This window comes from Geotrypetes seraphini, chromosome 9 (genome assembly GCF_902459505.1).
Source record: "Geotrypetes seraphini chromosome 9, aGeoSer1.1, whole genome shotgun sequence".
Taxonomy (NCBI): Eukaryota; Metazoa; Chordata; class Amphibia; order Gymnophiona; family Dermophiidae; genus Geotrypetes; species Geotrypetes seraphini.
Window position 1 is genome coordinate 162833928 of NC_047092.1, and position 20802 is coordinate 162854729.

At 45.5% G+C, this 20802-nt stretch overlaps 1 protein-coding gene across 1 annotated transcript in view; it reads left to right on the top strand.

Annotated features, from left to right (window-relative positions):
* The window catches only part of MLF1 (myeloid leukemia factor 1), a 77527-nt gene extending 60077 nt beyond the window's left edge, over positions 1 to 17450 (top strand). Inside the window, exon 7 of the mRNA XM_033959301.1 lies at positions 16406 to 17450. Coding sequence (XP_033815192.1) covers positions 16406 to 16481 — 76 coding nt within the window. The 3' untranslated portion in view covers positions 16482 to 17450. The remainder of the gene's footprint in view (positions 1 to 16405) is intronic.
* The last annotated feature ends 3352 nt before the right edge of the window (positions 17451 to 20802 follow it).

Here is a 20802-nt window from a genome sequence, read left to right on the forward strand (position 1 = left end):
ACTCCTGCTATAGCAATAGTAGAAACTCTAGTGTAGGCATACCACACCTTCGCCATCTTTTCCTGTTATACTAACTTTGCAATTTCTGATCATAGCTTTCTCCCAAGACAGTAAATCTCCAAAGCTTACTTAAAATACAGCGGTGCAGGAGCATACAATGTCTGATGAATTATTGACAAAATTTTACGTTGGATTCTATAAATTCACTGGAAGCCAATGTAATTGTCACAATACCAGCGCTATATGAGAAAATCTTGGTACTCCTGTTACCAACCAATCTTGATACTCCTGTTACCAATCAACTGCAAAGCCCTGATCCTAGCAATAGATATACCGAGGTACAGGGCATTGCAGTGGTGTAGCAAGGGAGGTTGGCACCTGGGGTGGTGATACCCAACATTGCTGCACCATGCGTGCCCTCCTACCACCACTCTTACCCGGCACTTGGGTGTACTTCTCGCCCCCCCTTCCCCCCATATATATCTTAAAAATGTTTGCCAGCATGAGCAATATATTTCACCTGCTGCTTGTGCCGGCCCTTCTGATGTCGCATCCTGGTCCTACCATAAACAGAAAGTTGCATTAGAGGGGCAGGACCTTCCTAAGGAAATGCTCCGGTCTGGCCCAGACATCAAGTTAGGCTGAGAGGCAACAAAGGATAATGTGCAGGGCTCATGAAGGGAAGAGAGGTTGTCTGAGGAAAAGGTGCTGTACTCAGGGAGGGAGAGGTATTGGAATGAAGGGGAGCAGAGAGAGGTGCTGGACAGGGGTGAAGAGGGAGAGCTGGTGGACCTGTTGGGTGGAAGGGGGCATGAAGAGGGAGTAAAATGCAGGACTATGAGGAGGGGGGGTGGATAGAGAGGTTGGAAGATACCAGATTATGAAGAAAGGGAAGAGAGAAGTGAGTAAGAGAGAGAGCTGCTGGACTGTGAGGGATGCAGGGAAGATATAATTTTATTTTTTAGCTTAGTAGTTGAAATATGTCAGTTTTGAGAATTTACATCTATACTGTACAGGAGGCAATGTGACAGGGCATTTTATACTGTTAATCTTGTGATTAAAAATTGTAATTGATATACAGTCCTAATAATTTATAAAATTCTGTAAAATGCAGAAATACACTGCAAGAAGCACTTGGACTACAATCGTATGTAAGCATAGATCTCCATTCTTTTGTAAGGCTAAGGTTGCATTTTTATACAGTTGTTCAATGAAAAGTTTAAACTACTATCAGCTTTAAATGAATAGTTTTATGGTACCATCTCAGAAAAAGGACACGTATTTTAATAACTGGCAAAATGTAAGAGTGACCAAAGTAATGAAATCAGAATAAAAAGAAAATGTACAAAATAATATAACGTATATACGTATTTATACCATTTTAATAAAATGGAGTATTTATGCTGTGTACCTCTTGCTACAGGACTTCAGATGATGATGGTTAATTTCAATTCAGTTTAAGAAGCATATGCTATGTGCCCATTTGCACCCTCTGATTTCAGTATTCGTCTCAAATGAAAGAGAGCCAGGAAATGAACACTATGGGGCTCATAATCAAAAGAGAAAAACGTCCAAAAACCGGCCTAAGTCGGCACTTGGACGAACATTTCTCAAAAACGTCCAAGTGCCGATAATAAAACCGGGTTTTGGATGTATTTCTAAACGACCTAGGCCTTCAAAGTGCCGCTCAACGTCCAAAGCTAAACGGGGCGTTTCGGGAGACGTGTCGAGGGCAGGAGTTAGGCGGGACGTGGGCCGGCTTAGACTTAGTCGTACAGCATGTATAACCGAAAGTTTAACAAGAGCCTAGACGGAACTTGGAAGTTGTGACTTAGACCATGTAAAATATGGTCTAAGTCACAAAAATCTACCTAAACTCACCAGATCCCCCACCCCCATAAACATTTTATTCACAACTTTAAATTTCAGCCTCCAGACCATCACCTGGCCGCCTGGCATAGGAAAGCTTAGTCGTCCAGCACAGAGGCAGCTTAAGTCATCTTGGGGGTGGGTTAGGGACCCATGGAGAGGAGGACCCATGCCCATAAGCCCCTGTAATCACTGCATTGATACTTAAACATGTGCACTCCTCTATACACCCCCCAAAACCCTTTTGTACTGGCATATAAGTGCTCCTGCAGCCATAAGGGCTATTGGGGTGGTAGATAAGTGGGTCTAGGGGATTCTGGAGGTGGTTTGGGGGGCTCACCGTCGCCTATAAGGGAGCTCTAGTGAGGAGAAGCCATGGCACCCTTTTTGTGAAGTTCACAGCAGTGCCCTGTAAGGTACCCCACTATTTAGGTGGCATGTCTGGGTGTGCAGTCCATCACTTTGCAGACCCCTCCCATGTCCAACAGGGCTTGTTCTACGCGTTTTGGACTTGGACAGAAATGTGGTATAAAAATGGACGATTTAGTGGCTTGGATGATTAGATCGGCAGAACGTATAATTAGACGATTATCAAAAGTCAAAAAAAGTTGGACGTATCTTTCCGAAAATGTGTTTTAGGCTCTTTTTAACTTTGGACGACTTGCGAGATGGACGTAAACGGACTTAGACGTCCCTTTCGATTATGCCCCTCCACGTACTTTGTTATTAATTTAAAAAATGAGGGGTTCCATACAAGGGTCTTAGCTTTGATTCAAATGAAAATATCTACTCTTTTTCAAAAGAGGCAATTAGGGCACTCAACCTAATTGCTCGTTATCCCAGGACAAGCAGGCAGCATATTCTCACATGTGGGTGACGTCATCCACGGAGCCCCGATGCGGACAGCTTTTCAAGCAAACTTGATTGAAGATTTCAAGTTTGCTAGTGCTGCACCACGCATGTGTGTGCCTTCCTGATCCACTAGAGGGCGCATCCCCTCCTCATGGTCTTCAGTTCTTAGTTTTCCGCGGAGCTGTAAAGCCCTGTCTCTCTTCTCTGCGTTCTTATAAGTGCCTTTCTAGCACCGCGGCTTCTTTATTTTGTTAGGGAGTTGCTGTGCGTTTGTTGATTGATCGTGTATTTCTTTGTTTCAAAAAAAAAAAGGACTTTTTATTGTGTTTCTGCTGGTTCCACCGGCAGGCCCTTCTTGGGCCTCAGCCATGCGGCTAGGCCTCATTTGGCTGCAGCTGTATTTTCTTCTTCCCTGGCCTCTCTCTGGGCTCACCTCGTGTGAGCAGGATGGCCAGGACCATTTTTCCTTCGTTGGAATCGGACTGAGTAGCTTCGATCCCCGGTAAGTCTTCTTTCTTTCTTTTTGTTCTTCTAGCTGCGTTACCTCGGTAATGCCACCGGCTGAGTCTCAGGCATTCCAGGCATCGAGTGCAGTCGTGCCCGCCTCTACGAGACCTTTGAAGCGTGCCTCCTTTCATGGGAATACTCATCTCGAGGTTGCCCTTTATGGAGCGCACTGCTGCACCTTTATTACCAGTTTCATTGGTACGGTGCCGACTTCTGAACCTCGATGTGCCTCAACGTCGACTGGAGCTTCGTGCCTCGACGTCGACTGAGGCTTCGTGCCTCGACGTTGACTGTGGCTTTGTGTCTCGACGTCGACTGCGGCTTGGTGCCTCGACGTCGACTGCGGCTTGGTGCCTCGACGTCGACTGCGGCTTGGTGCCTCGACGTCGACTGCGGCTTGGTGCCTCGACGTCGACTGCGGCTTGGTGCCTCGACGTCGACTGCGGCTTGGTGCCTCGACGTCGACTGCGGCTTGGTGCCTCGACGTCGACTGCGGCTTGGTGCCTCGACGTCGACTGTGGCTTGGTGCCTCACCGCCGCCTGAGGCCCTGTGCCTCGACGTAGGAGGCGGCTTGGTGTCTTGACGTCGTCTAAGGCTTTGTGCTTCGACTTTCTGCCTCGATGTCGACTGGGGCTTGGTGTCTCGATGTCGACTGAGGCTGGGTGTCTCGACGTCGACGGATGCTTTGTACCTTCGACGTCGGCTGCGGCTGTGTGCTCCGCGTCACTTGACGCTTGTGCTTCGACGGCGCCTGAGGCTTGTGCCTCGACGTCGACTGAGGTTGGGGGCCTCATTGTCGGCTGGAGATCTGTGCCTCGTCGTTGCCGGGGCTTCGTGTCTCGCCGTCGACTGGAGCTTTGTGACTTGACGTCGCTTGGGGCTTTGCCCTTTGGTTGGTGGTGGCCTTGTGTCTCGATGTCGACTGTGGCTTGGTGCCGCAACGTCGCTGGGGGCTTTATATCTTGGCAGCGGCTGAGGCTTTGGGCCTCGGCGTCAAGTGCGGGTTTGCGCCCCGTTATCGACGGGGGCTTAGTGTCTCAACGTCATCTGGGGCTCTGTGCCTCGGCGTCTCCGGCTCCTGTTCGAAAGGGTTCCCCGCTTTCTCTTTGGTTCATTCCGGGCAGCCGTGACGGAATCTTGTAGTATGGAGTTTGGTTGCCTGGAGGAGACTCTCTCCCTGCTCCGGCTCTATTGCTCCTGCCATGCGTTATCTCGCTTGGCGCAGAGTGTGGCTGAGGATCCGAACCTCCAGGATCGTCTCGCCACTTTTACTTGCGTGAGTTCTGCGCTTCTTGAGGCCTCTCTTGCGGTGGCCACTAACCGCCTCTCAGAACGCCTTCAGCTGAATCCCGTCTGCCTTGGTGGTTTGGACTCCTTCTCCGGAGGGGCCCTCCGGATACCTTTCTTGTGTTCTCGTCCTCCTTTGCAGCAGCCGCAATAGCTGCAGCAGCGCCGGGTTATGGTCCAGTCGCCGGCTTCGGCGACTCCTGGCCGTCTTTTTGACTATTCTCGCATAGCCTCCGGGCTGCTCTCCTTCTGGGATTCCTCCCCTCCCTTCGGGAGGGGTGTCTCCGTGTCTACGCACCGGGAGTATAGCCTCGCTTCTGTCGGTTGGGCATTCCCATCCTCCCATCTGCGTCTGGTCCAGGCCCTTCGTGACCTGCACTAGTTCTAGTCTGGGAGTGGTTCAGACTCTGCCCGCCCCAGTCTCGGGAGTCCGTCGGGGCGGACCTGGACCCAGTTTGTCTGCGCTCCTTCTTGTCTCGGCCTCTGGGGGTGGCCCTTGTTTGTTTATGCCGGAAGGTGGCCCCTCTGTCCTCGGTCCGCCTCCGGTCTTTTCTGCCTCGGCAGGCCGCCTGTCTGCGCTTGAGTCAGCTGGTGTCTCAGCAGTCTTCGGCCTCGGCCGAGCTGATGCTGATCCTTTTGGGATCATGGGTCTCCACGGTTCATGTCCCGATGTTTGCCTGGTTTCATCTTCGTGTTCCCCGCTGGACCCGAGCATCTCAGTGGTGGCAGGATCGGGATCCCGCTTCCAAGCACATTGTGGTGCCTCCCTCCTTGACACGCTTGTTTCGTTAGTGGGCCACCTCTTCGTATCCCCGCATCAGAAGGTTCTGCCGATGGACTCCTCGGCATAGGCTTAGGGGTGCACCTCGACGGCCTTCGGACTCAGGGTCTTTGGTCGGGTGCGGGCCGTCGCAGCCGCATCAATCTGCTGGAGCTCCGGGCCATTTATAATGCCGGGGTGGATTTTCATTATTGGTTGCAAGATTGCGGGGTCCTGGTGCGTCCCGACATCCCGGTGGCGATGTATTCTGTGACCAAGCCAGGGTGTACAGGTTCCCTGTTACTTTGCAGGGGAGCCCTTCGTCATTGGCAGGGGGCGTTACACCACTACTTATTTCTTCGGGCGGTGTATTTCCGGGGCGAGCAGCATTGTCTGGTGGACACGTTGAGTCGCCCTTCTCGGCCGCATGAATGGTCGCTCCATTCTCAGACTCTGCGGCATGTGGTTGTTCGGTGGGGAACCCCACAGGTAGTTCTGTTCGCTTCGCCCCTCACTCACTGGTTGCCTCGATATTGCTCGAGGATGTTCTCCCGGGTTCGCATCGAGGTGGATGCTTTCCTTCTCGATTGGATGGGCAGGTTCCTCTATGCGTTCCCTCCCTTTACTCTGATTCTCAGATCTTTGATGCACCTCCTGTCGGGCTGCGCCACCATGATCTTGCTGGCTCCTCTGTGGCCCTGACAGCTGTGGTTCTCCCTGCTCCTTCAGCGTGTCAGGGAGCCTCTGCTTCTACCTATGTTCCCTTCTCTGCTGTCTCAGTGTTGAGGTTTCTGTTGCCTCCCAATCTGCAGTCTCTACACTTATCAGCTTGGTTCCTCGCAACGTGCCTCCCTCCTTCTGTTTCTCTCAGTCGGTGGGGATATTCTCGAGGCTTCTCGTATGGGCTCCACTCAGCAATGCTTTTCCCAGAAATGCTCCTGATTTGCTGCGTGGTGTGCTGAGCACTGCATGGATCCACTCTCTGCCTCCTTCCCTTCAGTGCTGGATTTTCTGTTCCACTTGTCTCAGTCTGGTCTCAAATCGACATCTATCCGAGTCCACCTCTGTGCGATTGCTGCCTTTCCTTGGCCGCTGGATGGGAAGCTGCTCTCCGTCCATCCGATGGTTTCCCGCTTTCTGAAGGGTCTCTTCAATGTTCATCCTCCGCTCAAGCCCCCTCCGGTGGTTTGGGATCTTAGGGTGGTCCTGGCTCAATTGGTGAAACCTCTGTTTGAACCCATTGATAACGCTCTTTTGATCTGTTTCACCTGGCGGGTGGTATTCCTGGTTGGTCTCACGTCTGTTCGTAGAGTCCGTGAGCTGCATCCTCTGGTTACGGACCCGTCTTCTGCTGTATTTTATCAGGACGCAGTGGTCCTGCGTACTCATTACAAGTTCTTGCCCAAGAAGGTTTCGGACTTTCATCTCAATCGTTCCATTGTTCTTCCGGTCTTTTTTCCGAAGCCCCACTCTCATCCTGGCGTGGTGGCGCTTCATACGATTGACTGTAAGAGGGCGTTGGCTTTTTATCTTCAACGCACTCAGTCTCATCGGACGGTTCCTCAATTGTTTTTGTCCTTCGATCCTACTCGGGTGGGACGCCCTGTTTCCCAGCGCACCTCGTCCAACTGGTTGGCTGCTGGTTTGCTACGCTCAGGCTGGTCTCGCGCTGCATGGTCGAGTCCCGGGACATAGAGTCCGAGCGATGGCGGCTTCTGTAGCTTTCCTCAGGTCAACACCTATCGAGGAGATTTGCAAGGCTGCCACTTGGTCTTCGGTTCATTCTTTCACCTCCCACTACTGTCTGGATACTCTGTCCAGGAGCGACGGCCGGTTTGGCCAGTCAGTTTTGCATAATCTGTTTTCTTGAATTGCCAACTTCCCTCCGTCCCTTTTTGGTTAGCTTGAAGGTCACCCACATGTGAGAATATGCTGCCTGCTTGTCCTGGGATAAAGCACAGTTACTTACCGTAACAGGTGTTATCCAGGGACAGCAGGCAGATATTCTCACAACCCGCCCGCCTCCCCAAGGTTGGCTTCTTTACTAGCTATCTAAACTGAAGACCATGAGGAGGGGATGCGCCCTCTAGTGGATCAGGAAGGCACACACATGCGTGGTGCAGCACTAGCAAACTTGAAATCTTCAATTAAGTTTGCTTGAAAAGCTGTCCGCATCGGGGCTCCGTGGATGACGTCACCCACATGTGAGAATATCTGCCTGCTGTCCCTGGATAACACCTGTTACGGTAAGTAACTGTGCTGTATTTGTGCATAGGTAAAATCACAATCTTGCTGTTTACCATAATTATTAAAACTTAAACTATATACACTCTTTTTGATATTATCTTAGAATGGTTTCTCACGAGCAGGCAGAAAACAGCTGGAACAATAGAACCCTATTTTACTGAGCACTATCAGGAGAAGCAAGTGATTTCTGATCAGGAATTAAGCTAGAAAATTGACCCAGTTTTATATAGAACCCTTGCCTCTGTACGAGGTCTGTTCAAAAAGTTCCAGGACAGTTTGAATTGTGCGCCAATGGGAAGTTCTTTTGAGGCGCGCTAGGTGGCATTGAGTAGCTTGAAAACTCACGAGTAACCTCCTTTTTTTCTGTTTTTCTCTGAGCTACAATAGTTATAGCAATATAGTAAATGACGGCAGATAAAGACCTGAATGGTTCATCTAGTTTACCCAACCTTACCCTCTCTTTAAATTACTGATTTAGTTAAATTTTCCTTCTTCTTAGCTATTTCTGGGCCAGAGCCCAAAGCTTAGGTTCCATCTACTGAATTCTTCGTCAAAGCTCATTTGAGCCCATCTAAACTATCCCAGCCATCAAAGCCCTCCCTAGCCCATCCTCAACCAAATGGCCATATACGGACACAGACTTTGCAAGTCTGCCCAGTACTGACCTTAGTTCTTCAATATATACCATTATGTCTACTACCCCTCAACCTCAAATTATGTTCTCTGGTTTTACCATTTTTCTTTCTCCGGAAAAGATTTTGTTCTACGTTTATACCTTTCAAGTATTTGAATGTCTGAATCATATCTCCCCTGTCCCTCCTTTCCTTTAGGACAGTGGTACTCAACCCAGTTCTCAGGAACTGCCTGACCAATCGGGTTTTCAGGATATTCACAATGAATATGGATGACAGAGACTTTGAAAACCCAACTGGCCAGATGGTTCCTGAGCACTGGGTTGAATACCATTGCTCTAGGGTATACATATACATATTCACTCTCTCCTCATACATCTTTTGGCGCAAACCTTCTACCATTTTCGTCATCCTCCTCTGGACTGCTTTAAGTCTTGTTATGTCTTTTCCAGATACGGTCTTCAAAACTAAACACAAATACTGCGACTAAGATGGTTAAGGGGCTGGAGGAACTGTCGTACAGCGAAAGATTAGAGAAACTGGGCCTCTTCTCTCTCGAACAGAGGAGATTGAGAGGGGACATGATCGAAACATTCAAGATATTGAAGGGGATAGACTTAGTAGATAAGGACAGGTTGTTCACCTCTCCAAGGTAGGGAGAACAAGAGGGCACTCTCTAAAGTTGAAAGGGGATAGATTCCGTACAAATGTAAGGAAGTTCTTCTTCACCCAGAGTGGTAGAAACCTGGAACGCCATTCCAGAGGCTGTTATAGGGGAAAACACCCTCCAAGGATTCAAGACAAAGTTAGACAAGTTTCTGTTGAACAAAAACGTGCGCTGGTAGGGCTAGTCTCAGTTAGGGTGCTGGTCTTAGACCAGAGGGCCGCCGCGTGAGCGGACTGCTGGGCATGAGGGACCACTGGTCTGACTCAGCAGTGGCAATTCTTATGTTCTTACTCCAAGTGGGGCCTCACCAACAACCTGTACAGGGGCATCAACACCTTCTTTCTTCTACTGGTTACTCCTCTCTTTATACAGCCTAGCATCCTTCCAGCAACAGCTGCTGCCTTGTCGCACTGTTTCTTGGCCTTTAGATCTTCGGACACTGTCGTCCCAAATTCCCTCTCCCCATCCGTGCATATCAGCCTTTCACCTCTCCACACATACGGCTCCTTTTGAGTACTAATCCCCAAATGCATTATTCTACATTTCTTTACATTGAATTTTAGTTGCCAGATATTAGACCATTCCTCTAACTTTTGCAGATAGAAAAATGATGGCAGATGAAGGCCAAATGGCCCATCTAGTCTGCCCATCTGCAGTAACTATTATCTCTTTCTCTCACTGAGAGATCCCACGTGCCTATACCAGGCCCTCTTGAATTCAGATACAGTCTCTGTTTCCACCACCTCTTCCGGGAGACTAGTCCATGCATCTACCACCCTTTCCGTAAAAAAGTATTTCCTCAGATTACTCCGGAGCCTATCACCTCTTAACTTCATCCTAAGCCCTCTCATTGCAGAGTTTTCTTTCAAATGAAAGAGACTCGACTCATGCACATTTATATTATGTAGATATTTAAACGTCTCTATCATATTTCCCCTCTCCTGCCTTTCCTCCGAAGTATACAGATTGAGATATTTAAGTCTGTCCCCATACGCCTTATCACGAAGATCACATACCATTTTAGTAGCCTGCCTCTGGACCGACTCCATCCTTTTTATATCTTTTTGAAGGTGCGGCCTCCAGAATTGTACACAATATTCTAAATGAGGTCTCACCAGTGTCTTATACAGAGGCATCAATACCTCCTTTTTCCTACTGGCCATACCTCTCCCTATTCAACCTAGCATCCGTCTAGCTATTGCCGTCACCTTTTCAACCTTGTTTAATCACCTTAAGATCATCACATACAATCACACCCAAGTCCCACTCTTCCGTCGTGCACATGAGTTCTTCACCCCCTAAACTGTACCGTTCCCTCTGTTTTTTGCAGCCCAAATGCATGGCCTTGCATTTCTTAGCATTAAATTTTAGCTGCCAAATTTCAGACCATTCTTCAAGCTTTCCCAGGACTTTCTTCATGTTATTCACATCATCCGGCATGTCTAATCTATTGCAGATTTTGGTATCATCCGCAAAGAGGCAAATCTTACCTGATAACCCTTCAGCAATGTCATTTATAAAAATGTTAAAAAGAACAGGCCCAAGAACAGAACCTTGAGGCACACCCCTGGTAACACCCCTTTCCTCAGAGCGATCTCCATTGATCACTACCTTCTGTCACTTTTCACTCAACCAGTTCCTGACCCAGCCCGCTCTTTTGGGATCCATCCCAAAGGCACTCAGTTTATCAGATGTCTGTGTGGAACACTGTCAAATGCTTTGCTAAAATCTAAATACACCACATCTAGCGCACGTCCTCTGTCCAATTCTCTGGTCACCCAGTGAAAGAAATTGATCAGATTTGTCTGACAAGACCTACCTCTAGTGAATCCATGTTGCCTCAAGTCCTGTAATTCACAGGATTCCAGAAACTTGACCATTCTCCATTTTAAAAGTGTTTCCATTAATTTGCTTACCACAAATTTCTCCCCTTCACCTTTGAGTCTCACAATGCCACTTTTGCACTTCTTCCTATCACTAATATATCTAAAAAATGTCTTGTCTCCCCATTTTACCGTGTCAGCTATTTTTTCTTCCATTTTTTTCTTCCATTTTTTCTCCCACCAGCCTCTCTTAACTTTTCCAGATATTTTTGCCTGTTTTCCTCTTTCTGCGATCTTTTGTAGTTTATGAAAGCTAACCTCTTATTCTTTACCTTCTCGGCTACTACTTTTGAGAACTAAACCTTCTTTTCCTCTTACTTTTACTTATTTGCCTCACAAAAAGGTTTGTTGCCCTTACAATCGCTCCTTTCAGTTTTGCCCACCGCATTTCCACTCCTTCCAGACGTTCCCATCCAGACAATAATTCCTTGATGTAAACCCCCATCCGAACAAAGTTAGTTTTTTTTATGTCTAGAACCTTTGCTTTTGAATGAGCTCTCTCTATACCTATCTTAATATTAAATCGTACCATGCAGTAATCACTGGATGCCAGATGATCACTCGCTGTAACATCAGAAACACTTTCCCAGTTTGTAAGCACTAAGTCCAGTATGACCTCATCCCGTGTGGGTTCCATTACCAACAGTTCTTCTTGTAGAGAATCCAGAATCTCCCTACTTCTAGAAGACCCTGTATATCACACCAATGTAAATATATTCACCATTCCCTCTTTCCAAATTGATCCACAGTGCCTCTTCCTTGCCCTGCAGATCCTGCAATTGTGTGGCTTTAATATGTTCTTTAACATATAACGCAGGAGTGTCAAAGTCCCTCATCGAGGGCCACAATCCAGTCGGGTTTTCAGGATTTCCCCAATGAATATGCATGAGATTTATTTGCATGCACTGCTTTCATTGTATGCTAATAGATCTTATGAATATTCATTGGGGAAATCCTGAAAACCTGACTGGATTGCGGCCCTCGAGGAGGGGCTTTGACACTTCTGATATAACACTACTCCTTTTCTTCCTACCCTGTCTTTTCTGAACAGATTATAGCCTGGTATAACTACATCCCAGTCATGGTTCTCTGTGAACCATGTCTTTGATCGCCACTATATCCAACTCCTTCCATCACAGCTTCTAGATCCAGAATCTTGTTTCCCATACTTCGAGCATTAGTATATACTGCTTTCCAGACATTACCCCCTTTTCCCATCCGTGTAGAGGTATTAAGTGATTTGTTCACCCGGGAGTTTTGATCACCCTGCCCCATCACTTCTAGTTTAAAGCCCTCTTTAATAGATTAGCCAGCTTGCTGGCAAAAACATTTCTTCCCTTCTTTGATAGATGCACACCAACCCTGATCAGCAGCCCTTGGAAGATCATCCCATGGTCTAGGAAGCCAAAACGCTCTCAATGACACCATTCACGTAGCCAAGCATTCATCTCCAGGATGCGAGCTTCTCTGCCCTGGCCTTTACCCTCGACAGGGAGGATGGACAAGAATACCACCTGCGCACCTGACTGCTTCACCTTCTCTCCCAGAGCCACAAAGTCACTTTTGACACGTTTGCAGGGGTACCTAGCGTTATCGTTAGTGCCAATGTGGATGAGCAGCATCGAATAGTAGTCATCAGGCTTTATGAGTCTCGGCAGGCTCTCTGCTACATCATGGATTTTGGCTTCAGGCAGACAGCATACCTCTCACGACATCATGTCTAGTCTGCACATGAATACTTCTGTACCCTTCAGAAGGGAATCGCCAACTACCACTACCTTACGCCTCCTAGTGGTTATGGATCCAGTACTTTTTGGGATTTCAAGCTCTGGTCCTTCCTCTCCATGGGTTGCTCTCATCTCCTCCACTTCCAGGACAGCATACCGGTTCTTCAGTTCTAGGGCGGGGTAGTCACAGTTCCAATCTTGCAGTGCTCCATAATCTGAGTCCAGCTGGTTTCACTCAGCACAGCCTATTCTTCTCCACTACTGGAAATCTTTGACACCTCATGAACCATTTCTTCGATGTATATCTCATTCTCATGGATGCTTCTCAATCTTGCCATCTCCTCTCTCAATTGTTTTACTTCCTTCATAAGGGATTCAAGCTGAAGACAGCTTGTACATGGAACTACTCCCTCTTTCCAGATTAATCCACAGTGCCTTTTCCTTGCTCTGCACATCCTGCAATTGTATGGTTTTAATATGATATCTAATATAATAAAACGCTAGGCCGCACATGCGCACTCCCTATGCGTGTGCCGGTTTTCCATGAGCTGAAGCGACCTGCATGTAGGAGTGCGCATGCGTGCGAATTTCCCGAGGCGGCTGTTGGCTTAGCAGCGAGTTGGATACAGCGTCATTCCTCAGGTCTCCCTCCCCCCCTTCTCTCCCTCCCAACCCGGGCAGAGGTGCAGCTGACAAACGTACCCGGGGGCCGAAGGACCAAGGCTTTAACTGAGAGTTACGGGTATCTTGAACCAGCACTTCCGCTCCTCTTTCTCTGGCCATGAGGTGCAGGGATCAGATTAAATACATTACGGCAAGGCGAACAGGCCCATACCGAAGCTCCGACTTGAACTGCCAGTTGCCCGGCTCCCTTGCCGGAGTCATTTTTTCAGTTTAAAGGTGGCGCCGCGGCTCCTGTCATGAGCCGCATCTGCTTCAAAGAAGACTTCTAATGCAGGCAGGGATCATTAAAGGAGCCACCGCGGCACCTTTAAACTGAAAAATAGCTCTGGCAAGGGAGTCAGCCAGATCACCACGGAAGCCACTCCCCCCCCCCCCCCGCCCTCTCTCTGTCTGCAAAAAAAAAAAAAAAACTACAACAATCGCTGGCATGTAGGGGAAAGGGGAGCTTGCAACAATAAAAACTCCCGATGCCCGTGACTGTGACCCCTCCCCCCAAAGTAAACTTCCCTGGAGCAAGGGGGGAGAGGGAGATCATTCCCATCTGTTCGAAGAAGGAACCGGCAGATTAGATGGTCAGCTGAGGGTAGGAGCAAGGGAATCAATCATGAGTTGAGGGTGGAGGACAAGGAGGAGAATGATAGTTGGGTGGGGGCGGAAAGAGATGCCTGATTGGGAGTTGGGGCCTGGATTGGTGAGCAGAAGAGAGACATGGGATAGCCACTAGAGAGAGAGGCTTTGGGCTGGTGAGAGAAGCAGGCATTTGGAGTACAGGTAGGAGAGAGAGAGTGCATGGATGGGGTGGCCCACCCCCTCCTCAGCGAATGAGAGCTAAAGGAACCCCTCCCCTCCCCCGCCAGGAATGTGCGGGCAACTGACCACAGCTGGATTGAGGAAAGGGCAAGGGATCCCTTAGCTGGCACCGCTGGAAGGCAGCTTCAGTGAGGGTCTGGACAGGGAGAGCGACATAAAGAAAAAAAGATAGAAAGAAAGAAATAAAGATAGCGGAAGGGAGATAGAAATAAATAAAGAAACATAGGGCAGGGAGAGAGACAGAAAAAAGATAGACGGGGCAGGGAGAGAGACAGAAAGAAAGGAAGAAAGAGACAGGGGGGCAGGAGAAAGACAGACATCTATTCTAGCACCCATTAATGTAACGGGCTTAAACACTAGTTTAACATAAAGCGATACTCCCCCTCCTTTCCTTCCTTTTTCATGTTTTCCACTCCCTCCTTGGTGTCTACTCTGTTACAAATCTTGGTATCATCCACAAAGAGGCAAACCTTTCCTTCTAACCTATTAGCAATGTCACTCACAAACATATTGAACAGGATCGGCTCCAGCATCAAATGAGGGACACCACTACTCACCCTTCCTTCCTCAGAGCATATTCCAGTAACCACGATCCTCTGGCGTCTGTCCGTCAACCAGTTTCTAATCCAGTTCACCACTCTGGGTCCTAACTTCAGTCCATGGAGTTTGTTCATGAGTCTCCTATAAGGAACTATGTCAAAGGCTTTGCTGAAATCTAAGTAAATTACATCTAGCATATGCCCTTGATCCCAGTTTGCTGGTCACCCAATCAAAAAATTCAGTCAGGTTCATTTGGCACGATTTACCTTTAGTAAAGCCATGTTGCCTCAGATCCTGTAACCCATTAGATTCTAGGAAGTTCACTATCCTTTCAGCAACGCTTCCATTATTTTTCTAACAACTGAAGTGAGGCTTACCAGCCTGTAGTTTCCCGCTTCATCTCCGCGACCACTTTTGTGAATAGGGACCACATCTGCTCTTCTCCAATCCCCAGGAACCACTCCCGTCTCCAGAGATTTGTTGAACAAGTCTTTAATAGGACCCGTCAGAACCTTTCTGAGCTCCCTCAGTATCCTGAGATGGATCCCGTACAGTCCCATTACTTTGTCCACCTTCAATTTTTCAACTTGTTCATAAACACTTTCCTCCATGAACGGCACAGAATCTACTCCATTTTCGTGTGTAACTTTGCCAGACAATCTCCTCCTTCAGGATTTTCTTCATGAACACAGACCAGAAGTATTTGTTTAGCATGTTTGCTTTTTCCCCATCACTCTCCACATATCGGTTTATAGCATGTTTTAGTTTTCACAATTCCATTTTTCATCTTCCTCCTTTCACTAATGTATCTGAAAAAATTTTGTCTCCCTTTTTTACATTTTTAGCCACTTGCTCTTCCACCTGTGCTTTCACCAGACGTATCTCTCTTTTGGCTTTTTTCAGTTTCACCTGGTAGTCCTTTCTGGAAACTTTTTCTTGGGGTTTTTATATTTCAGGAACGCCAACTCTTTTGCCTTTATTTTGTTCGCCACTAGTTTGTAGAACCATATCAGTTTCCTTTTTCTCTTGTTTTTATTTATTTTCTTCACATAAAGGTACGTAGCCATTTTATTGCTCCTTTCAGTTTAGACCACTGTTTTTCCACTGCTCTTATGTCCTCCCATCCTAACAGCTTTCTTCAGGTATTCTCCCATTTTATTAAAGTCCATAAAGTCCCATTTTAGTAAAGTTTGAAATCTAGGATTTCAAAAGTGGTCATGAATCAGTGGAAGACGATTCGCGAACTGGAAGACCATCAACATCAACTGATGATGGTCATGTTGATTAAGTGAGGGTTCTTGTGCACGCTAATCGGTGATTAACTGTTAGAGAATTGGCAGAGGAATGCATCATCTCCATTGGTTCATGCCACAACATTCTAATAGAGAAGTCGGGGATGTCTCATATTGCAGCAAAGTTTATTCCACGGTTGATGACCGACCAGAGCAACCGCAAAAAAACACAATGACAGTTTTTCCCCAGCCACCTTACTCTCCTGACTTGGTCCTTGCTGACTTCTTGTTTCCTAAACTTAAATCCATGCTGAAATGAAAGCAATTCGACACCATTGAAGACTAAAACAAAATTTGACGCAGCAACTTTTGGCAATTCCTGAAGATACATTTAAGGACTGTTTCTAGAAGTGAAAATGACGTTGAGAAAAGTGTATATGTAGGGAAGGGGAGTACTTTGAAGGGGACCCAATGGAATAAATTGTAAGACTGTTTAATAATTTTTTATCACATCAGTCCTGGATATTTTTGAACAGACTTTGTATTTAGGATGCTAATTGTGACACCTATTTTGTGGATTTGGATTTTTATGGCAGACATCTAGTGGAGAAGATGCGGTATATAAACCTAAGGCATAGTTTAGTTTAGTTTAGTTTATTAATCTAATATTCTAAAACTAGTTTAATACTATTCTTTTCCACATTTAGGCAGAAACAACACCATAAACCAATTGCAGAAGGTTCCAGGAGACCCAAGTTTTCTTGTTGCTCACCTCAATATTAATGGCTCCTCTGTGAAAACCAATTGGTGAGCAATGGAATTTTGTTGGTTGTGTGTACATAAGAGCCATGGAGTCCTGAGTAGAAGATCAACCATTTTCTCATGTGCTGAATTTTGTTCAGTATTGCTAGTCATTTTGGCATTAAATGTTCTTGCAGACTCCAGTTCTTTCGTATTTAATTTGAAAACCAATGCCTCATTTTGAGAAATAAAATAATTAATATGCACGTTAACTGAATTGTCAAAAATTGTTCAACTCCATATTTTTGTATCTAAATATGCACTCCTTTTAAATCTATAGAAAAGTGATTAAACTTGGTTATACATTAATACATATGGAGGGGACACATTGTTTCAAAGTACACAGGTATTTTTACCTATGGACTTTAGTTTTCAATGGAAATATGAATAGAAGGTGGGCAATTTTCAAGTAGGCAGTTTTATCTAAGTATACCATTTTATACATTGCCCTTATCTTGTGTCTTCTACTGGGTGCACTATTTCAGACTACCTTGACTTCACATAGAAAGCCTCAATTTTTAAATCATTTATATTTGATCTGGCAGTCTTATCCTGCTGCTTTCAACTTGGAGCTAGGGCTGGGATCTGGCACTATAAACTTCATTTACAAATACCTAGAGAATTTTATTCCTTTATTTTATACTCCCACTCCTTCAACACATCCCTAGCCCTGGCTGATTAAGGGAGAGGAAGGCCCAATGCAAGGATCAAACCAGGAGTCTTCTTCATGGCAATTCCCAATACTCATCAGAGAGCCAGCCCATAAACAATTTCAGTTACTCTTTGTAATGTTTTTATTTTTCATTTGTACTTAATGGGGGCAATTTTAAAATGCATTTTTCAAGTGTAAAGCATGGTTTAGATGCAGGAAATGGCTGTTATAAAATTCTACAGTTGTATGCACACATACAAGTGTTTGTGCTAGCGAGAATAAATGTATTTTTAGGTGGATCATGCTTGGATGTTTCCATGGGTGGTATTTGGGTAGGGGTGGTTTGGAGTTGCAAGGTATACATGTCCTCACACAAAGCACATACTTTTTCATTTTTATAGGTGTCCTATAACAACATACTTCCAATAAAAAATAAAAATAGGTCAATGTGTGTATTTATTTATTGAGCCATAGCTAATTTTAGGTGCAACCATTTGCACCAAAGGAAACCTGGTGCATAACCATGTTCCTAAAGTTAAGTAGCTTTACTTAGATTGTAAGCTCTATAGAAATGATAAGTAGTAACTTTGAGGAATACCCCTGATCCTCCCATTTCCCCACCCTCTTTTTGGCACCATTTATAAAATTGCTTGTTAAGCCAATTATCAGCATTAATTGGCTCATTATTCAATGAAGTTGCACACACAACTCAAATCTCCATTTAGAATTTGGAGGAAAGTCTACTATTGTGGTTTTACCATCTTATTTGGCCAATTTAGCATTTCCTTATACACCCACCTGGGTTTTGAAAACTATTGATTCACTCTGACTAACATTACTAGACTATACAGGCCCACTATGAAAGTACTCATCATTCTGTCCTTTTTTTTTTTTTTAGCAACACAGCTATGGAATGATCTCCCACCCTTTCCAGGGGTGTCCAACCTTTTGGCTTCCCTGGGCCGCATTGACCAAAAAAAATGTTTCTGGGGCCATGCAAATGCTGCAGCAAGACAGAGGAGGGAGCCGGCAAGACGGTAAACACCCAGGGGCAGCAGAGCAAAACACTGCATCGCCCTCGACCAGGGCCGCACAAAATACTTTACGGGGCCGCAGGTTGGACACCCCTGCTTGTACACATTTTTTTTGTAATCCTAACTCATTTCTATAGCGTATGAAGGCTTGCTGTTCTCTTAACACGTTGGGGTGTTCCTGGCACAGTGCAGAGAGCCTTTGTGTTTTGAGTGTTTCTCTCCTAGTTTAATTGGAGTTCTTATTTTTTTATTTATGTATTTAATTATTTGGTTGGTTGGTTTTATATCCCATCCTCTCAGGAGAACTCGGAGCAAGTTACAAGTTTACATACATATTAAAGTCTATTTATACAAGGGGATGGCAAACATGGCATGGCAAGACATTATCTGACAGACGGCAAAACATAGTTAACAAACATGACAAACATGGTATGGTGAGACACGCATTGTATAACAAAACAGTTTTATGTATATAAGCATAATATGGCAAATATAGGAAGAGAATGTTCAGAAAATGTTTCTACTTAGATATATGCCCAGCTAGCCTATTAACTCAAGCCCCACCTAACTTCCTCCTATGGTTGACAAACCTAATAAACGCATGCTTAGAAAATGGACTCTCCCAAAATAATATTAGCTATAGTGCTGACACCCGTACTTAAGGCTGCAAACCTCAACTTGACTAAAGTAGAAGATTTCAGACCGATAGTAGGGATTCCATGGCTTGGCAAACTACTAGAATTATGTGTTAGTATACAACTAGCTAAATTCATAGAACAAAAGATGGATACCACAGATCACAACACAGCTTCAGGCCCAGGCATAGCACCAAATCCCAACTACTTGAGCTAACATCTAAAGTAAGATGAAAAGGAATCTATACTACTACAATTTGACATCTCGGCAGCTTTTGCTGCAGTGGATCACTCACTCTTCTCAAATTAAATTAACTTGGGAGTACAGGGTGTGGTACTACAACGGTTCTCACAATACTAAAAAAAAAAAACTGCGGAGTTCTACAAGGCTCTCCACTATCATATGCGCCCAAGATCATATCCTCTTCTATACAAATGATATCTTCATTCTTTGTATAGCCAAAGTATCCTATTATAATACCCTACATCAGTGGTTCCCAACCCTGTTCTGGAGGATAACCAGGCCAATTGGGTTTTCAGGATTGCCCTAATGAATATGCATTGAGCAGATTTGCATATCTGACACTTCCATTATATGCAAATATCTCTCATGCATATTCATTAGGGCTAGCCTGAAAACCCGATTGGCCTGGGGGTCCTCCAGGACAGGGCTGGGAACCACCGCCCTACATTACTTGAAACATACTATCAGTGACCTAAGTGAATGGATGAAGAGAAACTTCCTCAAACTAAACAAATCAAAGACAAAAATATTATGGTTCAGAGATCATAACTCTCTACCTAGCACAGAACTAGAACTGTCCCGAGGTGAGAGACTAAAGATAGAAAATTCCAAAGTACTATGATAGCCAGCCCTCAGACCTAACCTTCAGCCCACACATCACCTCGCTGCTGAAAAAAGATTTTTCTTTAAGGTGAGACTACTGAGGACAATAAGACCAGCCCTATCCCAGGCCAGTTTCAGAACAGTAGTCCTAATACCATATCAGGCCTATTGTAACATTATATTGTGGCATTATGTAAAAATAACTCAAGAGACCACAACTGCAACAGAACACTATCGCCAGACTAATTTATAAGAGGGCTGCTGATGAAAAAGCGAATCCAATTCAAGATAGCCTGCAAGGTTCACAAAGCGATCTATGGAGAAAAATGGACTAACTGGGTATCAAAGTCCCACACTCCTTCAATTACTACTATTAATTATTTCTATAGCACTACCAGATGTATAGTTGCAAAGAAGACAGTCCCTGCTCAAAGGATCTCATGGATACATTTAAGGAGAATATGGCTAGGTATTGCAACGTTTCAAATTATCCCCATCATCACAAGAAGTTTGGTGGAAGAAGATGTTTGAGTCTACCTTTGAATACCTAAGACAACCCACCACATATCTTGACTTCCGGAAGAAGCTAAAACGTATCTCCTCTCTATAGCCAACCTATCGTCTCGCCTCTTCTCTTTAACCAACCACACGATCTGACTTTTTAAAAAATGTAATCTCAAGAACTTGATCTAATTCTTATTGTAAACCGCATAGATTATTTGTAGAGCATTGGGGGATATAAGACACTATATTGCATTGTATTGTAAGTCATACCTGACCATTAACTCTCCTTTTGCTTTGCAGCACTAGCACAAACCCAGCAAAAGTAATAAGAATCGTTTATTGGTACCCCTTAGACTATTTGCATCAATAAGATAAAGTTGCGTTCTGAAATATGTTACAATCCATTGTGATGCCTTTACTATATTTATCTATTGTAACTGGAATTGCTAATTTTTACATGAAGGCTTTGTAAAGTTAATAAAAATGACTGAACTATAAAAAGCCCGAAATAACATGACTGTTCCGGGCGCTCGGTAACGCTGGACCTGAAACCCCCCTTCAGGCCGTGTCGCCTCCGGGGCTGCAGGGGGCGCACGCAGATTGTTGAAGTGCTGAAAGACGCCCGGAAATT